The 27,843-nt window shown below is 41.7% G+C and overlaps 1 protein-coding gene and 9 non-coding genes across 13 annotated transcripts; all 10 read left to right on the forward strand.

Annotated features, from left to right (window-relative positions):
• Positions 1-7,124: 7,124 nt before the first annotated feature.
• Positions 7,125-7,206, forward strand: LOC117442323 (small nucleolar RNA Z195/SNORD33/SNORD32 family). The gene has a single exon (XR_004551498.1). It is a non-coding gene; the product is annotated as a small nucleolar RNA Z195/SNORD33/SNORD32 family (small nucleolar RNA).
• Positions 7,207-7,289: 83 nt separating this feature from the next.
• On the forward strand, positions 7,290-12,344 carry LOC117442315 (large ribosomal subunit protein uL13-like). 4 transcript variants are annotated; one of them, XM_071202397.1, is made up of 7 exons: positions 7,509-7,608; positions 7,830-7,931; positions 8,550-8,635; positions 8,828-8,887; positions 9,746-9,822; positions 10,093-10,161; positions 10,387-10,467. In XM_071202397.1, exons 1-6 carry the CDS (start codon positions 7,518-7,520, stop codon positions 10,121-10,123), a joined length of 447 nt encoding a protein of 148 aa, XP_071058498.1. In that variant the 5' UTR covers positions 7,509-7,517; the 3' UTR covers positions 10,124-10,161; positions 10,387-10,467. The 4 variants fall into 4 exon arrangements, with proteins under 4 accessions (XP_071058497.1, XP_033934212.2, XP_071058498.1 ...); XM_071202396.1 differs by lacking the exons at positions 9,746-9,822; positions 10,093-10,161; positions 10,387-10,467 and adding exons at positions 7,290-7,341; positions 12,029-12,344 and having other exon boundaries at positions 7,543-7,608; XM_034078321.2 differs by lacking the exons at positions 9,746-9,822; positions 10,093-10,161; positions 10,387-10,467 and adding an exon at positions 12,029-12,344 and having other exon boundaries at positions 7,507-7,608.
• On the forward strand, positions 7,394-7,474 carry LOC117442325 (small nucleolar RNA Z195/SNORD33/SNORD32 family). Its single transcript, XR_004551500.1, has one exon. It is a non-coding gene; the product is annotated as a small nucleolar RNA Z195/SNORD33/SNORD32 family (small nucleolar RNA).
• On the forward strand, positions 7,657-7,737 carry LOC117442324 (small nucleolar RNA Z195/SNORD33/SNORD32 family). The gene has a single exon (XR_004551499.1). It is a non-coding gene; the product is annotated as a small nucleolar RNA Z195/SNORD33/SNORD32 family (small nucleolar RNA).
• LOC117442331 (small nucleolar RNA SNORD50) lies at positions 8,377-8,448 on the forward strand. The gene has a single exon (XR_004551505.1). It is a non-coding gene; the product is annotated as a small nucleolar RNA SNORD50 (small nucleolar RNA).
• LOC117442332 (small nucleolar RNA SNORD50) lies at positions 9,035-9,107 on the forward strand. Its single transcript, XR_004551506.1, has one exon. It is a non-coding gene; the product is annotated as a small nucleolar RNA SNORD50 (small nucleolar RNA).
• Positions 9,945-10,026, forward strand: LOC117442333 (small nucleolar RNA Z195/SNORD33/SNORD32 family). The gene has a single exon (XR_004551507.1). It is a non-coding gene; the product is annotated as a small nucleolar RNA Z195/SNORD33/SNORD32 family (small nucleolar RNA).
• Positions 10,214-10,294, forward strand: LOC117442335 (small nucleolar RNA Z195/SNORD33/SNORD32 family). The gene has a single exon (XR_004551509.1). It is a non-coding gene; the product is annotated as a small nucleolar RNA Z195/SNORD33/SNORD32 family (small nucleolar RNA).
• LOC117442327 (small nucleolar RNA SNORD50) lies at positions 10,769-10,841 on the forward strand. Its single transcript, XR_004551502.1, has one exon. It is a non-coding gene; the product is annotated as a small nucleolar RNA SNORD50 (small nucleolar RNA).
• On the forward strand, positions 11,749-11,821 carry LOC117442329 (small nucleolar RNA SNORD50). The gene has a single exon (XR_004551503.1). It is a non-coding gene; the product is annotated as a small nucleolar RNA SNORD50 (small nucleolar RNA).
• Positions 12,345-27,843: the final 15,499 nt, after the last annotated feature.

Raw genomic sequence — 27,843 nt, forward strand, 5'->3', positions numbered from 1 at the left:
AGAGTCGATATTTTTCTAAGACCATTTAGTGCTTCACATAATAAAATACACAATGGCTGTAGCCTGATTATGCTTTAGGAGCTGTAGATGTGTGTGGTACAGTTGTGTGTGTGGTACAGTGTGTAGGTGTGTGTGTTGTACAGTGAGTAGGTGCGTGTTGTACAGTGTGTAGGTGTGTGTTGTTGTACAATACGTAGATGCGGCGGAGAGACGGGTCTCAGTTGGTTTGGTGTCCTCTGCTTACTTTTAATACTTGTAAATACAACTTTTGGCCCGTAATTTCAATTCCCCATTTCAGCGACCATAGAGAGGGGGAGGGGGGATATATCCAGTCACTGGCCCTTTCTCATTTAATCAAATCCCCCTCCTCGACTCCTCGGTCCTCCGGTAGCCGGACCGGGACAATAAGTCAGGCCGGGAATTATACACCCAGCCAGGCCACTACCAGTTTTTTGTGCCATTTTGCTGGATTTATTTGTCAATTTTTACAGCGTTGCTGCCTGTAGTGATAGCCCTCTAAATCTACTACCCAAAAATAAACATATGGACATTGGTTACTATTTTAAAAAATGTGCAAATCTATTTAGGAACCTATGTGAACATATTTTAAGTGGGGGTGGACCTCAAATCCTATAGGGGGGTCCGGGGGCATGCCTCTGCACCTCTGGACAGTAGTTCTGTCCCGAGGTACATCACTCCTGGTACATGCGTCGCTCTCAGAGAGAGGAGACGTCTGCCGCTCCAAGGGATCAGTTTGTGTGCCAATGTGTGTGACTGGAGACAACACAACCTCCCTTGGCGGTTCATACACGATACTGTGGTCGTGTTGTCTGTCCTCACAAGGACATGGTGTCCTCTGAGAGAAGGCAGAAAGCGTTTTAGGGTGGGGAACACCGCTAAAAGCTCCGGGTGATTTACGTGCGCCCGCTGGAGGTCTCTGCTCCAGAGACCCCTCACCGGACGACCTTCGTAAATACCCTATCTGCCTGTCAGACATGCGTCCGTGGTGACCACCTTCCGTGAAAGGACAGCACCCGTAGGCGCGCCCCGTACTAGAAAAGTCGGGTGCGGCCAGTGGCGTAGTGCCACTACGCATTTCATAATAACCAATACTATCCGCACGCCGTGGCGCGTGGGGTTTATTTTTATTATGAGATCCATGTTGATCAGGTGCTTTACGAGGACATTTGTCTGCGTAATCTGACTCTGCTCGGCGGGTAGATAAAACCCTCCTTTCTAGGAGAGAGAGAATCTCTCTCTCCAGAATATGGGTTGACTCTCCCCGGGCTTGTGAATACAGATAGCCTGAGAAGCGAGGGGGGGTGACGGTGACTTGGAGTCTGTAGCTCCGTGTAACTGTCTTGAGAAACCCAAGCAGATGTCGTGAGCATCTCCCGCTGTATGCTCCTTAAAACACGATGGGCATGTCAAGCACATCGTCCTTTTCCCGGTCTGGGAGGTTTGTGATGTTGAGCCATCTAGCTCTTTCCTGCACCACCATGATCCCCATTGTTTTGCCCATGGCCTGGACGGCGCAGCGTTGGACACAGAGACAAATGTCTGTGACCGCGGCCAACTCGTCCAGAACGGCCGGTCCAGGATTACTCGACATATCCTCACAGAGCTCCGCTTGGTATGCGGTTAGCAGTGAGGAAACGTACAGAGCGCTGGCGGACAACGCTGCGGCTCTGTAGGACCGTTCAGTCATGGTCGACTGGAAACGGTCCACCTTCGCTGGCAGCGTGGGGTACCTGCTTGGTGACGGGCCCATCCTCGGTAGGTGGGTCGGTCCCTCCACGAGACCGACACCTCATCCAACATCTCCGGGAAGACCGGGAGGAGTTGCCTCCTTGTCCTCGTTGCTTGGGGAGAATGTTGCTTGGGGAGAATGTTTCCCCTCGTAACGGGACCTGGTGGTCTCCTTGGCCATTTCGGGCCACGGGATGTCTAGCCTGGACGCAGTGCGCTTACACGCGGCCTGCAGGTCTATGCTCAGATAGGGCGAAGCTGGTGTGCTATCGCCCGGGAGAGCAGCCATCGCTCCCGGCTTTGCCGTTTGAAGATATCTTCTTCTTCCTCATCCGAATCAGACAGGAGGGATTCAGAGGTGTCCTCTTCGTCCTCCATGTAGTCTAATTCCAGGACATCCTCCGCGGGCGAGACCATGGTGAGGTCTCGCCGGGAGCTCCCGCCTGGTGAGGCGTGGGGCTCCGTTCCCGCGTCTCTTGCCGCCACCGGGTCCCGGCCAGACACGGCGTGGGATCCCGGTTCCGCAGCTGCCGCTGTTAGTGAGCCCCAGACCGACACAGTGAGGGGCTCAGTCTCTGCGGCGGACGCCCCCGTGTCTTGATTGCCAAATGGCGAATCAGTGGACATGAGGGAGTCCTGTTCCAACAAGCTAGCTTGGTGTGCTAGCCGTCGGTGGAGGCTCTTTCAGGTGAAACGGGCACAATGCCCGCACGAGCCGGGGTTGTCGATAGCCTCCTGGGCGTGTTCCAGCCTGAGGCAGGACGAGCAGACCTGGTGTGAGTCTGTGCCTGCTATCTTCAACCCGCAACCGCATGACCGAGCCTCCGAGTCCCTGACTCCTCTGGTGTGAGGGGGAGAGGCGTCCATATTGTTCGCCTCGTGGCGTGGAGAGGACCCGCTCGTAACAGATACGTCGTTGAGAGAAAAGTGTTACCAACCCGTCCTTAATCCGGAGAAAAAGGGACGGTGTGGGTCCTTTGTTCTCAAAGAATATTGACTGGTGTGTCAATATACTTCTAATCCTTTTCTCCTCCGTGAGAGAGAAAAAGAAAAGCGTCCTCGCTACCGTGGTGTCGGTAGTAAGGGGAAGCTAGCTAGCAACAGGTGCGTAGCTAGCTTGAGAAAAATCAAAACCTTACCTTACTTTCCGGGGAAAGAAACGGCGAGGTCGATTTTAATACTAACTGGCGTTAGTATTACCGTCTTCTTGCGAAGCAGAAGGAGTAGCCGGCGAGCGCCCGTCGACCGAAATGTTTTGGATTTAGGTTCAGTCTGTGGACTGTTAAGCTTGTCCGGCTACTGTAGAGATGTGCTCTGAAGCGAGAAGTGGTGTTTGAATGACGCATGCATCGTGGTGCAAGCTTCTTATAGGGGGTGATTCCCTGACGTTGAGGTCAAGATCACCAGCCAATCAGAATTGGCGTAATGAGATTGATGCTTCTGTTTGCTCCGTGATGAGGCGCATCCCATAGTGAGACATCGAACGGAGTGTTATGAATGAGAACAGGAAAAGTCCACAACTGTGTTAAGTTGAAGGAGGACACTCTTGGCGCGTTTCCATTGCAGGCCTCGCTCGGTTTGGTTAGGCCTTATTAGGCCCGGCTCACTTTAATGCTGTGCTTCCATTACAGTTTAGGAACTGGGGCAGTTACTATAGTAACGCAGTGTAGGCGGAGCCGTGACGTCATCTTCAATGAGAGCCCCAGAAAAACAACACAGCCGTTAGCTCTTAGCACTCAGAGCTCACAGCTCCTCATATCTGTTCAGAAACTAGACAAAAGTTAAACAAGTACAAACCACAGACTGCCTGTGTCATGGTGAATACAGTCGCTGGTTTATTTATGTCTGTATAGGCCGTTGTTGTGAGTGTGGACGGTCGGAGCATATATAATGTTAGCTTAGCCAAGCTACATTTAGAAAACACGCATTTTAAAAGGGTTTTTCGCCTGCCGTCTGTCTGCAGACTTGTCAAAGCATTAATTCAGGGTTTTTACTAACCGGTATCAGTATGTTGTTTCTTCGACATCATTTTGAAACGTGTATTACAATTAAATCACGATCAAATATGTTCATCTTGTTGTAGTTGTAGCCCCCTTGCGAGCGATTCTCTCTCTAGTTTAGCATACTCAGCCTGGTTGTTCCTGGCCCGACCACCATAGTCGGGCCAGAAAAAAGGTGAAAAAGTAGCCCCGGGCCAAAACTAGGCCAAGTGGAAACGCAACCAAAAACGGGCCCCGCACGGCTCGGCACGCTTAAAGCGAGCTACCCGCTGCAGTGGAAACGCGCCATCTGATAGTCATCCTGCGAAAAGTATTTTTGAAAGACTGCTGGGAGCACAATGAGTCACATTTAACAAGTTTTGGATGGATTGGTGATGTTAAAGCAGCAAGTATAGGTTTGAATCAAATACAGTATTGCCCCACAGTTCCAATCTCGTCCATTCCAACCTGGTTGTTCCCATTGCCAAGTGTAAACCTCAATATACGAGAGGAGTTAAAGGAAAAGAAAGAACTACTGCCAGTATGGTGCATAGTCCAGAATTATTTTTGCAAGATATCACTCAGACTCAACAATCATATTTACAGATGGTTCCAAAGATCCAGAGGCAGGGCGTGCAGGGGCAGCAGTTTATATCCCAGTGAGTAATACACATATAAAGAAAAGGGTAACAGACCATGTGTCAGTATACACCACAGAGTTGTTGGAATTAGTGTTGTCATTGAAATGGATAGAGGAGAAAGAAATACATAATAGTGTAATTGCATCTGACAGCTTTTCAGCATTATCAAGTATACGATCAGGCAGATCTTCATCTAGAATGGACATAATAAATGAAATATTTCTAATTTTATATACACTCAGAAGTATGAACATAGACATAGAAGTTCCATTCAGCAAAGCGGAGGTTAAAATATTCATTCAGAAATATGCACAAACAACATGGCAAGAACATTGGGATCTTAGTGATACAGGAAGACATCTTTATAAAATTCAAAGGTATGTGGGGGATGGAAGGAAGGTAGGGTTTAAAAGAAGGGAGGAAAATGTCATTTCTCGGATGAGAGTGGTCATACAGGTCTCAATCATACATTAAGTATAATAGGAAAGCATCCAACCGGAAAGTGTATACACTGTAGCCAGCCAGAAACTGTTGAGCATGTTTTACTGCTTTGCAGGAAATATAGTACTGAGAGAAATGTGCTTTTCCACACACTGTAGAAAGCAAAATTCCATGACTTGTCGCTATCAGGGCTGTTAGGGAAAATATCAGGCAATATATATTGTGAGATTATTACGTCAAGAGAAATTGATACATTTAAAATAATCTAGAGTTTTGGTTCTTTGTTTTGTTTGTTTTGTTTATTGTTTTCTGCATAGTCTCTTGTCCACACTTCAGAGCAAGCCCCCAGGAAGTGCGCCGGAGTCTGTTGAGAATATTCGTGCTGGTCAAACGGCGGTATTACACTTCCTTTAGGTTGCTGGGCCCGGAAACACTTTTTCCCATTGACTTACATTGGGAAAGAGTGGTCTGTAACTTGTTGGATAATTTGTTTTAAACTAAATAAACTACCCAGTATGAACATTTGTATAGCCCTTATTAAAAACATTCGTTCCTCAAGTTGTAAAAATGTGCTAATAACGTTATTCTGAGAGTTATTTCCCTCTGCATTATGAACGCGCATCTAACCCACGGGACCGCGCTGACCGGCACGTTCATGTTACGTGTTCAGTACTACATGAGTTTCTCTTTACCCATGGATGCACAATAACAACGGACCATATCGCCTTACTGCCAGCACACGGAGCTGTAATAATGGATATATTGCACATGTTTGCTGTAATTCATCATTTGTAAAATATTATACTACATGGGCTGTATGATGTAAATCTTGTACCGTAAATGTTGTATTAAATAAAGTTAATATTACCGAAGTAGATTAACGTTCCTGTAGCTTCTTATTGCACTTGCAATTGTTTTATTTACTTGTGGGCTACTTAACATGAATAATCACAGTTACTATCCTTTTACTCCATCACATTTCAAAAAGAAATAGGCTATTGTTATTTTAACTCCACCACAGTAATCCATCATCAGCATGACTTTTTAGATAACGTTTTAACTCACACTTGATCATAACAGGTTTCAACATATACATTTTTTATATATTACCAAGTGGTTTCATGTACAACCCACACAAGTATCATGCTAAATGAAGCTCTGTTGGATATCACTAGATCCTGATGGCAGCGTAATATAAAAGTACATAACGATTGATGTGTAATTTAGCATAATTTACTAGCTAGCCGCTAGCTGCTAACTGCAGCCTCGTTAATATAAATCCAGTACCATGCTGTCATGAACGTGCGGTGCTGTTACGTGTACGCAAATCGACGTGCTTGATGTGAACGAGCATTTTGGTTAAAGTTGCGCATGCTCTATGAGTGCACATACGGGTACTTCTCAGGTATGCTGGGTAATCTGTGACGTTTCGCTCTCTCAAAAATTGGACCTTTTTGTCATCATGCGCCAATGAGCAACTCTCATAGGAATGAATGAGGCCCCGCCTCCCACGCTGTATCCAGTTCAACATGCTTCAGAGGTGGAGACTGCAACACGCACGCACACACTCTCTCTCTCTCTGATCCTAGCAGTTGTTGAGTGAACATGCATTCATCATGGCAGCTTCCTCCAACGAGTCAACGCCTTAGCTTGCTAGGCTACACTTGGGTCATGGAAATGAGTAAGTCTGGACAACATCCTAAATGTAGTAATTTTAATAGATGCACACCCTTCTCTGTTCACAAGGCTTTATGCTTATACTCGCCCACCATTTCCTTTTTTGCAGTCTAAAATGTATTACACGTGCTTTGACGTTGATGCTAAGCTAAAATATGCTCTCATCGGTGGGCTCCATGTGGCATTACAAAGTGCTATAACGTTTAAAGTTGACAATTGGCCTTTTTTCCTAAGGAGCAACAACGTTTTAAAATGGCGTGTGAGTTTTTACTATTTATAAAACGTGACCAGCAACATTAAGCTATTGAATCAATTTTGAAGCACGTGTTTAATAGATGTTACATATTTAAAGCAAGCTTATAGGATGGCCAATGTTATCCGTATTTACAGCTCAAAAATATAATGCAAGTATTAATATCCTCACTTTCCACCCTGCAGGTTCTGCTGCTTGATGGATGGCAGGGGCCATTTACTCGGTCGGCTTGCTGCCCTCGTGGCTCAACAGGTTATGTTGGGTAAGTCATTATAGCAAGCATTAACACTTTAATTAAAATACCCAGCAGAAACTGAAATGAGACCCTGCTCTTTTGATAAATATTAAGATTACCAAAGGGGAAATTAAGCTGCTTTGCCTCAGTCTGTCAATGATGATCACTTTACAGCTTTGCTTGAGTTTAACGACCATGAGAAAACTCACATGCACTACCATCTGAGACAGTATGCAGGCGATGGTTAATCTGAGCACAATATTGTTTTCTAAATGCTAAACTGCAGTTTTCTTTTAGGACACGTAGCTGTAGTGTTGGTGAGATGTGAAGGCATCAACATCTCTTGAAACTTCTACCGTAATATGGGTAAGTAAAGGTTATGCTCAAAAGAACCATATTTCCATTGTGCCTTATGCCTGTTGTCAGTGATGATTCCCTACTATGTTGTTCGAGTTTAATTGACCATGAGAACACTACATGCACTACCATCTGAGACAGTATGCAGGCGATGATTAATGTGAGCACATTTTATTGTTCTTCAAATGCTAAACTACGGTTTTCTTTTAGGACACAAAGTAGTGGTGGTGAGATGTGAAGGCATCAACATCTCAGGAAACTTCTACCGTAACAAGCGTAAGTAGAGTTTATGTATGCTCGACAAAACACTTTTCCATTGTGCCTGTTGTCAGTGATGATTCCCTACTATGTTGTTCGAGTTTAATTGACCATGAGACCACTACATGCACTACCATCTGAGACATCGGCATTTAATACTGCCACAATGGCTGCCCCTGCTTGGTGTCTTGAAGTATTTGTGACTCAGTTCAGTGTTTATATTTTGTTCCCCTCTACAGTGAAGTACCTGTCTTTCCTGCGTAAGAGGATGAACACCAACCCCTCTCGTGGACCTTTCCACTTCAGAGCCCCCAGCAGGATCTTCTGGAGGACTGTCAGAGGTGAGCATGAAACTAAGTGTAAAGTTGGGAAGAGGCAACTCCCAACAACTTAAATGTAATGCTGAAATATTCTTGTAGTGGGAATATCACAGCATTTACTGTGAAATAAATTGCCTTTCAGTGTCAACACTATTGAACAATGCTATTACCGTTTTGAATAAACGGATTACACTCAAACAAGTTGTTCAGTTCAAATGCAGTAAATGCGCTTTATCTGTGGACTGCACATTGGACAGGCATTATTTACTTTGACAGAGATATGTATTCCTCTACCATGAAATGTGGCTGAGACATTTTAAGTCTAGTTGCAAGGCCTAAACCTTTTAATCATAAGAACCAACAAAGGTCCAGTGTTGGCTAAAATATAATTCTGTGTAATCTAGGTTAATATTTGGTAATACAGGATCTTGGCATTTATTTGACCCAGCACAAGTTGTTCCTTGATTGACAGTGATGAACACTATACCGAAACTGATTATCCATTGATGAGACAACTTTTGGATCTGATTGCTGAGTTGAGATGAGGACATTCCTGTGTGCTTGGACAAATACACTTTTGATTCAGGTTTAATTAATTGGCTATTTGAAACTGAACTAACGAGTATTCTCTGTTTACAGGCATGTTGCCCCACAAAACCAAGAGAGGACAGGCCGCTCTGGACAGGATGAAGGTGTTTGACGGTATCCCCCCACCCTATGACGAGGTGATTATTTCAATTGAAAAACAAAGGGCGGCCCCAACATGTCTACTCTGCTGTCTGTGATGTTAACCTTTATACTTACTTACCTTGTTTGAGTTATGACTCTGAAAACAAACTCTCTCTGAGACAACTAAGCTTATCAATGCAAAGACATTTTGTTTTCTTCTTTTACTGATTTTGGCTTTGTTTGCACAGAGGAAGCGCATGGTTGTTCCAGCTGCTCTTAAGATCGTGCGTCTGAAGCCCACTCGCAAGGTGAGCATTCAATATCTCTCAAGAACAGACTAAATGGGATTTTGGCCACACTTAAGATTACATTTTTAGTTCTTACATGGCTTTCATATTGGCCAACATGCAGAAATACCAGTTGAATTGGTTCAACCTGCCACAACGGTTCCTACTCTACAGTGATGAACACTATACCGAAACTGATCATCCATTGATGAGACAACTTTTCGGATCTGATTGCTGAGTTGAGAAGGGACGTTGTGCCTTTTTTTATATGAAACTTTAAACAAAGTTTATAGGTGCACTATCAAAGAACATGTGCATGTTTGTTTTAGTTGGGAGTTTCTATTGCCTACACTTAAAGGTGGGGTAGGTAAGTTTGAGAAACCGGCTCGAGATACACTTTTTGTTATATTCCATGGAATGCTCTTAACATCCCGATAGCAATGAATATCTTAAGTGCTTTGACAAAAAAATCCATAAAAAAATGTCATCTGTGGAAGCCGTAGTACTGTAAAAAGCACGACCAATCCGTTTAGCCGGATTGCCGCCCTGTCTGTCAGCCTTCCATCTCGTGCACGCACAAATGTGTCATGCCCTCATTGGGCGTGCATTGCGCGTTCATGTGTGTTGGAGGAGGTGTTCTGTAAGGAAGTCTGAAGGAAGGGGCGGTTTCTTTTCGGCTGTGTACTTTCAAATGTTAGTGCACTCGAGCCGGTTTCTGAAACTTACCTACCCCACCTTTAAGCTATTGAATCAGTTTTGAAGCACGTGTTTAATAGATGTTACATATTTAAAGCAAGCTTATAGGATGGCGAATGTTAGCCGTATTTACAGCTCAAAAATATAATGCAAGTATTAATATCCTCACTTTCCACCCTGCAGGTTCTGCTGCTTGATGGATGGCAGGGGCCATTTACTCGGTCGGCTTGCTGCCCTCGTGGCTCAACAGGTTATGTTGGGTAAGTCATTATAGCAAGCATTAACACTTTAATTAAAATACCCAGCAGAAACTGAAATGAGACCCTGCTCTTTTGATAAATATTAAGATTACCAAAGGGGAAATTAAGCTGCTTTGCCTCAGTCTGTCAATGATGATCACTTTACAGCTTTGCTTGAGTTTAACGACCATGAGAAAACTCACATGCACTACCATCTGAGACAGTATGCAGGCGATGGTTAATCTGAGCACAATATTGTTTTCTAAATGCTAAACTGCAGTTTTCTTTTAGGACACGTTGCTGTAGTGTTGGTGAGATGTGAAGGCATCAACATCTCTTGAAACTTCTACCGTAATATGGGTAAGTAAAGGTTATGCTCAAAAGAACCATATTTCCATTGTGCCTTATGCCTGTTGTCAGTGATGATTCCCTACTATGTTGTTCGAGTTTAATTGACCATGAGAACACTACATGCACTACCATCTGAGACATCGGCATTTAATACTGCCACAATGGCTGCCCCTGCTTGGTGTCTTGAAGTATTTGTGACTCAGTTCAGTGTTTATATTTTGTTCCCCTCTACAGTGAAGTACCTGTCTTTCCTGCGTAAGAGGATGAACACCAACCCCTCTCGTGGACCTTTCCACTTCAGAGCCCCGAGCAGGATCTTCTGGAGGACTGTCAGAGGTGAGCATGAAACTAAGTGTAAAGTTCAAATGCAGTAAATGCGCTTTATCTGTGGACTGCACATTGGACAGGCATTATTTACTTTGACAGAGATATGTATTCCTCTACCATGAAATGTGGCTGAGACATTTTAAGTCTAGTTGCAAGGCCTAAACCTTTTAATCATAAGAACCAACAAAGGTCCAGTGTTGGCTAAAATATAATTCTGTGTAATCTAGGTTAATATTTGGTAATACAGGATCTTGGCATTTATTTGACCCAGCACAAGTTGTTCCTTGATTGACAGTGATGAACACTATACCGAAACTGATCATCCATTGATGAGACAACTTTTCGGATCTGATTGCTGAGTTGAGATGAGGACATTCCTGTGTGCTTGGACAAATACACTTTTGATTCAGGTTTAATGAATTGGCTATTTGAAACTGAATTGAACTAACAAGTATTCTCTGTTTACAGGCATGTTGCCCCACAAAACCAAGAGAGGACAGGCCGCTCTGGACAGGATGAAGGTGTTTGACGGTATCCCACCACCCTATGACAAGGTGATTATTTCAATTGAAAAACAAAGGGCGGCCCCAACATGTCTACTCTGCTGTCTGTGATGTTAACCTTTATACTTACTTACCTTGTTTGAGTTATGACTCTGAAAACAAACTCTCTCTGAGACAACTAAGCCTATCAATGCAAAGACATTTTGTTTTCTTCTTTTACTGATTTTGGCTTTGTTTGCACAGAGGAAGCGCATGGTTGTTCCAGCTGCTCTTAAGATTGTGCGCCTGCAGCCCACTCGCAAGGTGAGCATTCAATATCTGTCTCAAGAACAGAGTAAATTGTGTTTTGGCCACACTTAAAGGTAGTGTAGGTAAGAATGGAGAAACGGCTAGAGTGTGCTAGAATTTGAAAGTACGCAGCCGAAAAAAAGCTGCCCCTTCCTTCAGACTTCCTTACAGAGCCCCTCCTCCAACACATGACCAATGAGGGCATGAGATAAGTTTGTATCCGGGCCGGCTAAAATAATTGGTCTTGCTTTTTACAGCACCACAGATTACATTTTTTAAAAAAAATGTATTTATTGTCAAAGCATTTAATGTATTCATTGCCATCGGGATGTTAAGAGCATTCCATGGAATATAACAAAGTGTTTCTGAAGGGAATTACCTACCCTACCTTAAGAGTTCATTTGTAGTTCTTACATGGCTTTCATATTGGCCAACATGCAGAAACAAATTGCATCAATCTGCTACAGCGGTTACTACTTGACAGTGATGAACACTATACCGAAACTGATCATCCATTGATGAGACAACTTTTCGGATCTGATTGCTGAGTTGAGTAAGGGACGTTGTGCCTTTTTTTTATTTTATTTTTACAAATAACTTTAAACAAAGTTAATAGATGCACTATCAAAGAACATGTGAATGTTTGTTTTAGCGTGGAGTTTCTATTGCCTACACTTTAGAAGGCAATCTGATTTGGTTATTTAGAAAAGCTATGATTCACTTTGAAAGTTACTGACTTTGACTTTTCTGTCTCTCAGTTTGCTCTTCTTGGGCGTCTGGCTTACGAGGTTGGCTGGAAGTACGCGGCCATCACAGCCACCCTGGAGGACAAGAGAAAGGAGAAGGCTATGCTGCGCTACGGCAAGAAGTCTACGATCAAGCTGACCAAGGTGGCAGAAAAGAACGTTGAGAGTAAGATTGCAAAATACACGGACGTTCTGAAACAATATGGAGTTTGTCTTATCTAGTTCTCTCCCGCCAATAAAAATAAATGTTTATAGAAAGTGTATTGACTGTTTCATTCCACTTTGCTGAAAGTTGAGCTTATATTGAAATAAAGTTAATTTTATATTGGATTTGGCCATTGTTTGCAAACTTGACTAAATGTATAGTGCGACCATGTGCGTAAGGGACTTGGCCAGATAAGCCAGGCGGTAATATGAAATGCGTGGAAGGAGATACTGGTGTAAATATGTTTTTTGGGCATGGGAATAAATATAGGCTTCAGGTATGAATATGGTGAATTCTGAAGGTTCTAAGGAAATCAGGCTAGACTGCTTCATTTAAGAAATTGGGCTTTGAATGTCATAAACATGCGAGTGATCTTGGTTTCGAAGGACTAACTAGGATGTATCACTCTGGTCTGAAATAAAAGGGTAAATAAGGGCCAAAAACAAAAGAATTAAGACACGCATTAAAGTAAGAATATTTGCTTTGTATGTTCACACTGTTCCCCCATCTTTATCTAAATTGTGGCATGTGCCATTAAGCATACCAATCTTTTACTGTAGTAAAAAGATCAGTGTTCAGAGAGCTATATTATTTTGCGTCTATTTCATTGGACATTGCTTCACTTAATTTACTGATCATAGATTACAAGAATGGTAAATATGGTTGATTATAACACCCTGTGGACTTCATTAATTGTCACATTTAATTGAAAATAGTTTTAACAATCCTGAAAGATCACAGCGACCGCTGTAGATCAGCTTCTCTACCAGCAGAGAGCAGTGTTACCCTTAATTTGATTTGGGATCAATTGTGGAGATTCTCTTCCAAGTGACCTGATAAAAAAACTTTATTTTCTATTGCACCAATCAGTTATGGCAAAAAAGACGATTCAACCCTACTGACTTATTCTTGTCATAAAAAGTGTGTACATTTTTAAAATCCTTATATCAAATATGATCAAGAACCTTCAACGACTGAGGAAAAACACAATCCTTTAGAAGTGTTAAAAGTCCATGTCATGGCCATTTCTACTCATCATAATTCCATTGTTGAGGTCTATCAATCAATCAATCAATCAATGTTTATTTATATAGCCCAATATCACAAATGTTACATTTGTCTCAGTGGTCTTCACAGTGTGTACAGAATATCAGTATGACAATACGACACCCTCTGTCCTTAGACCCTCACATCGTACAAGGAAAAACTTCCAAAGAAAACCCAGTTTAAAGGGAAACATGGGAGAAACCTCAGGGAGAGCAACAGAGGAGGGATCCCTCTCCCTGGACGGACAGACGTGCAATAGATGCCGTGTGTAAATTGAAAAGATAATACATTTGCAACATAGGTAGTCCAAATGTTTGGAAATGCATGTGTGTATAATAGGAAGATGAATCCACGAGGATATCCATCCAGGACCTATGATCCAGGACCACAGCCACGACTCAAGATCCAGCGCTCGCGATCCAGGACACAGGACCGCAGGATCATCCATGACTCCTTCCATACACGGGTATAGACAGAGAGAAGGAAGAAGTAAGATGTCCCCCGACAAACTAAGCCTATATCAGCAAAACTAGGGGATGAATCTAATCAGCCCTAACTATAAGCTTTATCAAAAAGGAAGGTCTTAAGCGCACTCTTAAAAACGGATAGGGTGTCTGCCGTCCGAACACAAACTGGAAGCTGATTCCACAAATGTGGAGCTTGATAAGAAAAGGCTCTGGCTCCCATTGTACTTTTAAAGATTCTAGGAACAACCAACAACCCTGCATTCTTGGAACGCAATGCCCTAGTAGGACAGTAGGGTATAATGAGTTCTTTAAGGTAAGATGGCGCCTGCCCATTAAGGGCTTTGTAGGCGAGAAGAAGAATTTTAAATTCTATCCTGTGTTCTATAGGGAGCCAGTGTAAGGCAGCCAGAACAGGAGTAATGTGGTCCCTTTTCCTAACTCTGGTTAGTACACGAGCCGCAGCATTTTGAATCAGCTGAAGCGACTTGATTGACTTCTTGGTAGTCCCTGATAATAAAGAGTTACAATAATCCAGCCTAGAAGTAACAAATGCATGGACTAGTTTCTCTGCATCGTTTTGAGGCAAGATATGCCTGATTTTTGCAATGTTACGTAGATGGAAGTAGGCGGTCCTTGAAATTGATTTTATGTGGGCGTTAAAGGATAAATCCTGATCAAATATAACACCAAGATTCCTTACAGTCTCACTGGAGGCCAAATTAATGCCATCCATAGTTAGTATGTCTTTAGATAATTTGTTTCGTAGATTCTTCGGGCCAAGTACAATAACTTCAGTTTTGGTCGTGTTTAACATCAAAAAGTTTAAGGTCATCCACGTTTTTAAGTCCTTAAGGCAGTCTTGCATTTTATTTAGATGATTAATTTCATCAGGCTTGATTGATAAATATAGTTGAGTATCATCCGCATAACAATGAAAGTTTACAGAATGATTCCTTATAATATTGCCTAACGAAAGCATATATAATGTGAACAAAATAGGTCCGAGCACTGAGCCCTGTGGCACTCCATGGCTAACTTTGGTTTGCGTGGAAGATTCATCGTTAACACGTACAAACTGAGAGCGTTCAGATAGATAGGACCTAAACCAGCCTAAAGCAGTTCCCTGTATGCCAACTAAGTGCTCTAGTCTTTGCAATAGGATATCATGGTCGATAGTATCAAATGCAACACTAAGATCGAGCAAAACAAGAATAGAGACAAGTCCCTTGTCTGAGGCTATTAGAATATCGTTTGTGACTTTAACCAGAGCTGTCTCTGTGCTATGATGTGTTCTAAAGCCAGACTGAAAATCTTCAAATAAATCATTGTTTTTTAAGTAATCACACAACTGTTTTGCGACCGCTTTCTCAAGAATTTTTGAGAGGAACGGAAGATTAGAAATAGGTCTATAGTTGGCTAAAACCTCTGGATCGAGGTTGTGCTTTTTAAGAAGCGGTTTTATCACTGCTACTTTGAATGATTGTGGAACATAGCCTGATAATAAAGACATATTCATAATTCTACTAGAATAGATTTACATTGTTCAATGTTCCAAAATCACATTGTTTTTCTCATACAGCATCTCTGTATAGTAGGGGTGTAACGGTACGGGCCCTTCGGTTCGGTACACGTGTGTACCGAACGAATATAACGTTAAACGTAAAAAATTGAGAACGTGAACAACTTCTTGGAAGTAATCTCAGGTGCTGCGTCGCAGCATTCAGAGTAATTTGCTCCCATTGTGTTCAATGCGTCATAGAGCGACCAAGTCATTTCATTGGACGAGCTGGTCAGAGGGATGCGTTCAAATGTAGTCAGTAATTTGAGGAAATGGCGAACGCAGATAAAGTTGAGCTGAAAATCCTCCAGCATCATTGAAGTCTCCGGTTTGGGAACATTTTGGTTTCGCAGTTACGTACAAGGATGACGGACAAAGACAGGTGGACCGAACCAAAGCTGTTTGTCGGCATTGTTCAACTAACATTGGTTACGCGGCTGGCAATACATCAAACTTGCACACTCATTTGAAAAGACATCACCCGAACGTGAATATCACCGGTACCAAAAGACTGAAGTGCAAAGTTACCCAACTCCCGCTAGCATTTAAGCCTCCACCACTCGCAAAAAGTTCAGACCGAGCCAAAGCTATTACAAACGCCAAATATCCTTATGTTGCCATGTTAGCAAAGCGCTATCTGGCTATATCTGCTACCTCTGTCCCTAGCGAGAGGGTGTGTTCTCCACAGCAGGAGACATTGCTAGTGCCAGCAGATCTGCCCTTTCGGCAAGCAATGTGGACAAGTACATTTTTCTTTAAAAAAACATGAAAATACAATGACAAGCAAGTCATAATGTCAAACTGGCTGCTTAGGTACAGTACAGTTCAAATACAGATTATTTCATTTCATCGAAAAGCTGCACCTTAATGTTTATTTTATTATATTTTATATTTATTTGAGTGAATATTCATAGTTTAATAATAATTAAAAACCCAAAACTAATAGTTTATGTTTTGTGAGTACTAGTACAGTAAAGTTCAAATACAGATTATTTCAGTTCATCGAAATGCTGCACCTTAATGTTTATTTTATTATATTTTGTATTTATTTGAGTGAATACATTATTCACAGTTTAATAATAATAAAAAAAATATATGTTATGTTTTGTGATAATTTTTTCTGCTGTACCGAAACCGAACCGAACCGTGACCTAAAAACCGAAGTACGTACTGAACCGAAATGTTTGTGAACCGTTACAACCCTACTGTATAGTATGTGTTGAGGAGGCTGTGGAGTAGTGCGCTGAACTTTGAATCGGGGGATAGCAAATTCGAGTCCCACTGCAGTCAGCATGTCGTTGTGTCCCTGGGCAAGACACTTCACCCCAAATTGCTCCTGTATTGAATGTATGTAAGTCGCTTTGGATAAAAGCGTCTAAGAAGTGTAATGTAATGTGTGTATTCACTCTGTCCTACACGCCTTGTTGGAGCTCCTGCCCCCCCCCCCTCCCTATGAGCCCACTGTGCTCTGATGTGTGTGTGTTTGTGTTACAATGGTGTTAACCAGAAAATGACACCTGTAATGACAAACAGATGAGAATGCTCCGTGGGGTCTGGGTGCCGTGTTGGCGGGACGTTGCGGGGCTCGCTACTCCGCCCTGGAGTGAGCTGGATTACTGGTGTCGTTTCCTGGTTGCTGCGTTGTGTCTGCGAGACAGCGAGACACCGGAACTCAGCCTGAACACACACACCAACACGTTCTCACTCCCATCCCGTCACATATTGACGGACAGACGGTACACACACACACACACACAGTGGAGTGGAGATCCACGGAGCCGCGGCTGAGAAAAGATAAGGGTGTGTGTGTGTGGCTCCACGGATTCGTCCATTTGGACCTGAGTTAGGTTACGTCACTATACTCAGGAAGACAAATATGGAAAATGAAAAATCTCCAACGAGGCGTTCTGGGGCAGCATAGACAGGTCTTTTCTGTGTTAGAGTTTTACTCACTAGGTGTACTTTGAGGGTTTGTGACTTTGCAGACCGTTTAAATGCATAAAAAGCTACATAACACACAAGGGGTCGGGTAATAACCGGAAAAGCATGACATGGGACCTTTAACTTTCATGTTTCATATGATTTCAAAAGATTACCCTCAAAAGAAAAAAAGACACTTCCAGCTTATTCTCACCTGATTCTCACTGAATAATTTATTGGATCTTTTTCAGTAACTATTTATTCTGGTTGGTCCAAAATGATCACAGCAATTGAGCTGCACTTTACTGGGAAAACTACAGGATCTCCTGGGAAGAAATGGGCAGCCTTCAGTCAACAGGCTTCCTCTTCAACAGAATAGGACACACTTTGAGGTAAAACACAAGCAATTCCCTCTTTTACTGGTGCTCCAAAATAAGCCTTTGAGAGATGATTGGAAAGTAAATCAGTCAACACCTTTTTTAAGATGTAAAAGGAAAATCCAGTTTACAAAAGAAATCAGGGCAACTTCAAAAGTCAAAAGTGGAACCTATTAATCATCTTGTGAATGAGCTTTGCGCTACGTGAAATGTCCCAACCAGTCGCCCCACTTTGGTCAAGACACTTGGTCAGGTTATCTATAGCTTTATTGTCTCTGTGTGCTGTTAACTTGTTAAACCCAATATCAGTCAGATAACTTAATCTGTCACTTTCTTTGATGTATGGAAATCCTTGTTTAGATCTTTTGTCGTTAAATCTGCATTATCTGCTGATTCTCACAGAACTCTGTCCCAATTAGTTCTGGTTTCTTATTGAGCTGATGATCTTTATTCTGAAGGCAACCTTTTCTTTAACCTCATTTAGCATAATAGAACATGTGATGTGAACTTCAGACCCTACATTTAGATTATTTTTGGTTGGATTCTCATACTGAGGTGTTTGCTTGAAGGACATCCTTTAACAAAGACCTCTCCACATGCCTCTTTGGCACTTTATTGCAATGATGATTAATGATTAGTTCTGGAGGCATTGTATTTGTATCATATGGCATTTCTGTCTTTCTGATTTAAACAACATTTTATGGAGGGTTTCTTGTATAACCTAACATAGGCTTTCTATGTTTGTCTCCTCTCTGTGTGTCTCAGGTGGTGTGTATATACATTAACACTGTTAAAGCCTTCCTTTAAAGCAGACTCACCGAGGATCAGGCTTGGGTTCCAATCTGACGCCTGCTCTGCGTTAAGGAGGGACTTCATGTCTCCAGCAAACAGATGGAGAGAATCACTGTGACGGCTCCAAAAATGAGATTTTGGGATGATGCTGACAGCGTGAGATCGCATTCTAATCACACAATTCGAGACAGATTGAAAAGACCATGATTGTCTAAATCTGCTCCTGAGGGCCCAGTCTTTTATGGGCTCCTACAATTAAAGGCATCTTCCTCCTACTGCTGGCGTGTGTTTAAGGTACAGTTTCAGAACGGGAGCGCTCATCTGACTTGGAGCTCAAACATGGCGTCTTCTACACGGATTAGATTTAAAGCCAAACTGAAATTTACCGTGAAAACTTCTATGCATATTTTTATACAAATGTACAGATCAGTGTATACAGTATCACCTTCAGGACTGTTAATATAGAAAACATTTATTGAAATGTCAGTTTGATTTTAAAGTCTCGCTTCTTTTTTGGCAATGTAACCTCACTAACCTTTATTCGGCTGCTCCTGTTGGAGCTTATGATTTTGAGTCATTACTGAACTAAAGATGGTTTTAAAATCAGATGAGGAGCAGGTCAGGGAGCACAGTTTGAATAACATATTTAATTTATTTCTAATAAAAACTTGCTACATTTTGGTGTGTAGGTGTGAAAAAAGGATAAGCTGACTCCCTCTTTGAACAGTTCGAGCTACGTTTTTCTAGTCTCTGCTGATGTCACCCTTGAATGGGAACACATTTATTCGAAGACTCAAAGGCTGGCTCTGAGGAAGTATAGGAAAAAGATAGAGTATAGAAAGAATTTGAGTTTGGTGAAACGTATAATGAGAACAATCTGAAATCATAGACCTGACTGAGAGGAAGTGTGCAGGTATCCATATATCAGCAAAACAAAAACGGTCACAAATGTTGAATTGAAGTCCTATTTGTACCTAGGTCGACCGTCCACTATACCTATATATTAATAGTTGTCAATCTTTATTGTGCTCTGAAAATCAATTTATTTTTGCTATGGATGTCCCATCATTGTTGTATTCTGCTTTCCCTTACTGAAAGAGACAGATAATTGCCCTCATGGGTAACTGAGGGACAATCCACTCTCATTTTATCATCTGGAGCCATGATGATGATGATGATGATGATGATGATGATGATGATGATGATGATGATGATGAAACATGAGGTCCTAAGTGTCTATTATAACTCAACACCTTAGAGAAATAATCTGCCGTGACCTTTTTTTTTTACGTATGGCATTTGAACTAATTGAACACTGGATGTTATTTAACCATGCAGATAAAATGAAGTGGACACAGTTCTGCAATAGTTTGTTCCTAAAAAATGGTACTTCTGCTGTTTGGACTTCAATGCTAACTTTCTGTGTTCATCATCCTCTTTGTTGTTTCTATGCATCTGCGCCCCTGCAACAGTTGAGGCTGGAAGCATTTATGTTCATTTTTGTGAAGGTGAGATCTTCGTAAAGCTTTGAGGGACTTTCTTCAAAAGTGGAACACATGGCTGAACTGATTAGAATAAAGGAGTCAAAAGTCAAGGTAATTGGGAATTCACAATTCACGTTTTTAGACCGTAAATCAATAATTAATTGATATATCTGGCTTGAAATAAATCAATAGTTCAATGGTATACAGCTTGTAATGCAGGGCTATTCAATTACACATTCAGTTGGGCCAGATTTTATAACTACAAAATTCAGTTGGGCCAGACATTCAGCGGCCTGTAAAAAGCGGGTAATGACACATTTTAAACCAACACATATTACTGCGATGAAAAACATGCAATTTTTATTCATTGTTCATCTAACACACAATCTACATCAAAAAGTGCATAAAAACACAACAAATTAGCATTAATTTAACAGAATCTGAAAAAAAGTGCACAGTTGTAGCATGACATTTGTTTGCTTTAGAAGTCAAATATTCAGGTTTTTTGTTTTAACCAGGCACATCACAAAGTGCATTTAACTGAATACAATAATAGCAGTCTTAATAAATGTCCTCACATACAAAATAAAATTGGATACATATGACACATGCACATCAAAAAGTGCATTAACAAACAGTTAAAGAGCTCCAATGTAACAAAAAGAGGTAATACTATAATGTTTTCACTTTTCAAGTAATAACAAAAAAATCATACGTTTTGGTCACAATTGACCCAGACACATTACAAAGTTCATTTAAATGAATACAAAAATAACTGTAAAACCCTGCACAAACCCATAACAAGGGATGAGGGTAAATAACATGAATACTACACTACACGTCTACTATAGTAAACTAGGTGCTTACTATCACCTCATTTGTGATTTGTCATCGCTGACTTTTTTTGTTGTTGAACAAGAGCAGTGATTTTTGGCTCATAGGATGTCAATGCAATCTTAAGACATTGGTGAAGAGTGCTGTCAGTCAGGGAGCAGCGAGTGCTACTTTTTATTGAGTTCATGTGTGAAAAGCTTGATTCACATGTGTATGTTGATCCAAACATACTGAGCACACAGATCGCTACTTTCTGAACGTTAGGGAACTGCTGTTTTTTGACATCACTCCAAAACTTCGCTGGCCCGTTAGTGCGCTGCTCTGGTGCCATGGTTACGGATGAATGCATGTCAATAAATTCCAGTGTAAATTTCCCCTCGTCGATGCAGGGGACCACTTCCTTTGTTCTGGTTGATACGTCCCCCTCTATTGCAACAGTGAAGGGGTCTCTGACAAAGCCCATCAACTCTGTGGGCAGAGCAAGTCCATCCAATCAACCGGCAAAGTTCTCTTTCAACCTCGCAATGAAATCTGTCATCACATCCGTGATTTGTGCCGGGGATGTGATGTATTTGGGGAGCGTCGGAAAATGCAGCATCCAACCCGTACTCAAGTCGGTCGCGAAAAGGTCCAGCTTGACTTGGGCAATGACTCGCGCATCTGCTCCACAAGATCAATGACCGATTTGTCTTTGTTTACGCTTCAGAGTTCCGATAGACATGTTTTAGAGTTGCTATCATATGACCACCGTTACTAGCACCACCAGATACACTTTCAAAAAACGTACTGCGTTGTGGTTTAGTGGTTTCTATGCAACGCGGAGTGTTGCATTCATGGTCTGTACTAGTGTAGGAATTTGGCTACGGGAGGCTGGGCCACTCGGGAGTTGGTTCTGGGCCGCATCTGGCCCGCGGGCCGCCATTTGAATAGGCCTGTTGTAATGTATGCACATACATATGGAAACATTTACATGAAGATGGAGGCTGCTTATCACTTTGAACACATATTTCAGCCCACACAGAGGCGTTGATGACAGGATATACGTACCTTTCAAAAAACCTTTTTACATGATGCATGCAGCACTAGATGTGCAGCGCTGTAATGCATTTTTATTAACATGAGATGGAGTAAGGCATGGCCGGGCCTTGTTTGTATTCACTGACCTCTGAGTGTAATTGAAATGATTTGGTAGAGTGCAACTCGATTCATTCAGTGATGATAAAGTCATTAAATCCATTTACAGACGAGAGCATCGATAAGAGACTGCAGCGGCAAGTGATTTCTATTTGCTCACAGATACAAACTGGATTTAGAAATTGAGGTTCGGGAAGAGAGAACGACCAATCAGAGAAACCCTCATCAAGTGTATTCTAATGAAGCATCTCTGACCAGAGATGGGGTCGTTACTAAAAAAAAAAGTAATATATTACACTACTTCGTTACTCTCTACATAAAGTAACTCGTTACTTTACTCGCAGGGCCGGCCCACCCCTCCCTACAGGCAGATCACGCAGACTGCGGCGCACCTACAGTGTAAGCGCGCCACAGTTTTGCCTCTGCGAGACTCCACTTGCACCCCCAATTACTATTGCATCAAGGAAGACATAACACAAGTCTTTCTTTTTATATGCTCTAAAATAGGCTACCAGCCTACCACAACAAGCTAACAGTCTGTGAAACGTCAAGACACTAATTAATGAAACCAGTTCAAGACGCATTATTCTTATCATTCTTTATGAGCGCAGTAACGGTAAGGTATCTAATTACTTATTTATTTAGTATTCCATAACTTAGTAACAGAGATGGTGAAACTAAAGTGGTAGAGACATGGTAGAATTCCTACAATGAAGCGGGACATTGAACTGTTCACCCGTGAGAGGGTGATCAACAAAAGAGAGCGAGCGACCCCGTTGAGGAAGTTTACAGATGAAAAGACTCAGCCATGTTTATGCAGCACTGCACGTGGAGATGTGGTCTCGCAAATCGCGCAGATTACATAGGCCCAGGGCCGCCCCTGGCCAATTTGGGGCCCCAAGCGACATTGTGAGATGAGATTTTATTTATGACATGCTCAAAAACTGATTTTTCTTAAATCTGTATTCAAACGTAGTTCCCTCTGTCAGCAATGTATCAACAACTACACACACATTTCTATCAGTATTTCTCTGTGTTGTGGTTGACATGATGATGACTGTTAGGAGTTAAGGGGAGAGGCTGAGCATCACCATGAAATGTGCAAATTGACATAAAAATTAATAAAAAAAATTAAATGACTAATTAAAAATGTAATTAAAAATTAATTAATTATTCATGTCGTGAATTGCAGCTGATGTTTTAATATGGCAATTGGCAATTTGACTTATACAACATTCGCAAGTTGTACATTTGACTCATACAATAACCCACCTTCGAGTGATGCTCTAGTTTCTTCATGTTTTGTTTTTTGCGCCAGACTGAAACTGTCTTTTCACCGACATCTCTTCACCTGCACTAGTGGCCGTTTCAAAGCCATGATTGGTCAGATGTCGTTACAGACGTGCTCCCCTTGTCACCTCTCCCTCTCACTCTCGTGGGGGGTGCGAGGAGAACTGAGCGGAGAACTGCGCACAGCAGCTGAGGCCCTCTGGGCGGGGCCCCCTGCGCAAGGCGGGGCCCCATGCAGCCTGCGTGATTGGCCTGTAGGGAGGGGCGGCCCTGCATAGGCCTACATGTATATAAACCTGCGGCGGAAACCCCTCTTGTCTGTCAGTGAGTGTGATTATTTTATAAAAGTAACGAAGTAACGCGTGTCGGGGCAATGTTAGTAACTGTAGTGTGATTACTGAATTATAAAAGTAACGCGTTACACTACTCCGTTACCGACAAAAGTAATATTATTACAGTAACCCAACTCTGTCTCACACACACACACACACACACACACACACACACACACACACACACACACACACACACACACACACACACACACACACACACACACACACACACACACACACACACACACACACACACACACACACACACACACACACACACACACACACACACACACACACACACACACACACACACACACACACACACACACACACACACCCCTGACCTCATTACACAAACACAAGGGACACTTTCTGAATGGTGGCCTTTCTATTCTCCATGACAGTCTATGTGTTCATACTAATGTGTCCTTGAACAAAATACAACCCTCCAGTTGCTGGAGATGGTTTCTAGCCAGTTGAACCTGGCTAGAAACATGTAATCATCTTTGATAGATCCATTGCTCAACCTTATATCCATATTAAATTGAGTAATACCTCAGGAATTAATATATATCACAAGTAGCCTCGGGTTTAACAGGTTTAACCTTCTCTATCACAAATTAAAAGAGCTGCAACAGACATAAATGCAAAGCAATATGGCAACAGAGATGGAAATAAATCAGCTTTGGATGGAAAACACAAACGCTGCTAAATGACCCAAAGTGTCAGCTACATTCAGAGACTAGACCAAAGACAAGCTCTCAGCAGTACAGCTCGATTTTTGGATTGTAAAAGTGTGGAGAGGGCAGAAGGAGAGACAAGAGACAAGACTGGATAATAAATAAAAGCAAAATAAATGACAGTACTATAGATACAAGGAATGCATTTTGTCAGTTCAGCAACATTGTAACAAGTGAGAAAAGGTGAAAGAGGCCTGAACTGTTTCTATATTCTTTGCTCATCATTTGGCATCATTGATTTTTCTTCTTTTTTTTGTTTGCGCTTACAAGTTTTCTGCAGCTACATTGATTATCAATCAATCAATGTTTATTTATATAGCCCAATATCACAAATGTTACATTTGACTCAGTGGTCTTCACAGTGTGTACAGAATATCAGTATGACAATACGACACCCTCTGTCCTTAGACCCTCACATCGTACAAGGAAAAACTTCCGGAGAAAACCCAGTTTAAAGGGAAAAATGGGAGAAACCTCAGGGAGAGCAACAGAGGAGGGATCCCTCTCCCTGGACGGACAGACGTGCAATAGATGCCGTGTGTAAATTGAAAAGATAATACATTTGCAACATAGGTAGTCCAAATGTTTGGAAATGCATGTGTGTATAATAGGAAGATGAATCCACGAGGATATCCATCCAGGACCGATGATCCAGGACCACAGCCACGACTCGCGATCCAGGGCTCGCAATCCAGGACACAGGACCGCACGATCATCCATGACTCCGGATCCCGGCGTATATAGACACCAAAGAGAAAGACATGTGGGGAAGCTGGGTTAATCGGAACATGAGAGTACACAGGTATAGACAGAGAGAAGGAAGAAGTAAGATGTCCCCCGACAAACTAAGCCTATATCAGCAAAACTAGGGGCTGAATCTAATCAGCCCTAACTATAAGCTTTATCAAAAAGGAAGGTCTTAAGCGCACTCTTAAAAACGGATAGGGTGTCTGCCGCCCGAACACAAACTGGAAGCTGATTCCACAAATGTGGAGCTTGATAAGAAAAGAGCTTTTATTATTCCACTTCATCTTCCACAGGAGGGTACAGAACAGTTACTATGGAGGATTATCAAAGTTGACAGTCATGAAGCTATTTTCGATATTGGTCTCTACAATAAACAATTGCTGAGTATTGATTCTTGGTTGGGCATTTACAGGGTATTGTATATAACAACCACAGAGGCAATATAGGCGACATTACATCCAAGAGAACTGACACATTCAATGGGTTTCCTCGAATAAATATCCTGGTATATGCTGTATAACCGCATAAACGGTTGATCTTCAAATGTGAAGGCGATTACCCCGGAGCTACGTGAAGCAAATGCATTTCACGTTAATGCTTTTTTCCAGAAGCATCTGAAAGGCTTTCCTGCTGCCTTTTCACTCTATAACAGCATGAACTAGGCTTTAAGGCAAGCATTTGAACAAGTGCTTAGGTATGTGTCTGTCCTACTGCACAGCAGACGTCTCAGCAGCACAGCACGTGAACCATTAAGGCTTCAAATGCATTCACGTTTTAACACATATACACACATAAACCCCCCAGACACATGTAGCTCAACCAAAACAAATACCATCTCTAATGAAGGAATCCAAACCCTTCAATGTGAACTGTGAAACACTGTTATTTTTCTGTTGTTGCAGCTATAAGGGAGCAGTTATGCTTAATAACCTATACGGAGACATATATTTGTGGGGGCTGTTGGAGTCAGGGGACAAATGTCACACCAATATATGTCCTGAAAGACCACCAATATTCAAGAATGTGTGAAATATACACAGTCTTGAGAGATTTCTGGGATAAACAACAAGCACAAATATGTATATATCCTCTGCTACTACCCAACTCATCAACATACATTCACACACTTGGGAATATGAGAAAGATATGGAATTGCAATGAAGAAATACGTCAATGCAACAATCCCCGAGTGTACAGCTTATCACTTCTGCAAGAGCCCGCTGGAGAGCTCTCTTCATACACTCCCTGTTCACTGAGGTCATAATAAGCCACAACAAATACAATTATCTTCTTCATAACTTTTCAACCATCTGCTCAAGCAGCTCGTGAGTGTCTACTGGATAGATTGAGGCTTCAGATGTTCTTCTGTGTTGACATCAATCCCTGCTGCCCGTATGCCGAGTATTCAGAAGGAGACTTTTTTGAAAGCTTGGACTTGAAAGATGTTTAATCCCTAGAAAGCTCAAGAGCATTTGAAGCATGTATTTGCACACCATCCAAGTGTGTGATGGAGTCTGGCAGCAAATTGCAGCTACATTATTTATGTGCAGGTCTTTCTGTTGAATTGTATGCAGCTTTTATACACAATATATCAGTAAAAGTGAAAGCTGGAATGATCCCTCAAATAGTTTGAAGACACAATTAAATCAATAATTGATTAAATGTATTCAAATTCAATGTATTTCTTGTTATATGACAATGTATCAGCCAAAGTTTATATTTGATTACTCATCCTGAACTTGGGGGGAGTTACTGAAATGTGCCTAATTGAACATCATTTACGGTGAAAGCTTACCGGGATAGACGGGAGAGCCATCAGTAATGGTGTGAATGAACAATATGAAAAATATTATTCATATAACAAAAACAGCATTTTATCATCTTAAGAATAATGCCAAAGTTCAACCGTTTCTCTCTCAGGCCAGTACAGGGACACATGGACGTGTTTATAACATGTAGAATCGACTATTGCAATGCTCTACTTTCTGGTCTCCCATAAAAATACTATTTCATGAAAACTGCAAAACTAGGTACACATCTCTACAGTGGCTCCCTGTGAGCTACAGAATCAATTTTAAAATACATGTATTGGTTTTTAAAGCTCCTAATGGTCTCGGGCTATTTATCGGATTTGCTTTTAAAACCTGTTAAACCCAACCTGATCTCACCAGAATGCGTGACTCCACCACGACTCCTTAACACCGCATTGCGTGGTGGACTCACGAACTTTGTTACATTTACGTGTCTGCACCACGCAAACAACCCCAATGTAAAGTGAATGAGGCTCTTTTGTCGTGGTGCACACACGCATTTCTACAACGTCCTGCAGTGAGCTTCTATTCTATAAAACGTTTTTAAAATCTACTTTATAGCTTGTAATAACTCACGGGAGGCTTCTTTTGTTTTATTTGTATTCATAATAAGTTTTATTTTTCGTCAGAATGTATTATGGTGGTGCTTTAGTCACAGGCTCCTCCAACAGTGCAACACAATAAAACAGATACACAGAAAAAATAGTGTAAGTCAATACAAAAAGAAAAATTGTAAAATAGTAAAAAGTGAAATAGTGCAATAAGAGTCTATACAAGTGATTGGAATATATGATATATTAGACAAATCATTTCTAAGTAGCAGCCAGATGAATGTTATGGATGTTATTTCAAAGTTCAGGTGTTTAATAGTTTTATGGCCTGTGGGATGAAACTGTCCCTGAGTCTGGTGGTTTTAGTCCGGATGTAAGATAAGATAAGATGGTACTTTATTGATCCCAATTTGAGACATTGTTTTTGTTGCAGTAGCATAAAAGACAAGGCATTTTACAATAAAACTAAAACACAAATAAACAAGAATAGAAAAAAAAGAAAATAGAAAATATACGTGTTGAATATACATGT

The sequence above is a fragment of the Pseudochaenichthys georgianus genome, unplaced genomic scaffold (assembly GCF_902827115.2).
Source record: "Pseudochaenichthys georgianus unplaced genomic scaffold, fPseGeo1.2 scaffold_411_arrow_ctg1, whole genome shotgun sequence".
NCBI lineage: Eukaryota > Metazoa > Chordata > Actinopteri > Perciformes > Channichthyidae > Pseudochaenichthys > Pseudochaenichthys georgianus.

What these genes read in the sequence shown, in the direction of transcription:
- LOC117442315 (XM_034078321.2), top strand. Translation starts at nt 7,518, where the DNA reads ATGCTAAACTACGGTTTTCTTTTAGGACACAAAGTAGTGGTGGTGAGA. An exon ending in CTTCTGGAGGACTGTCAGAG is followed by an intron (nt 7,932 to 8,549) that starts GTGAGCATGAAA and finishes CTCTGTTTACAG; the next exon opens with GCATGTTGCCCCACAAAACC. An exon ending in TCCCCCCACCCTATGACGAG is followed by an intron (nt 8,636 to 8,827) that starts GTGATTATTTCA and finishes TTGTTTGCACAG; the next exon opens with AGGAAGCGCATGGTTGTTCC.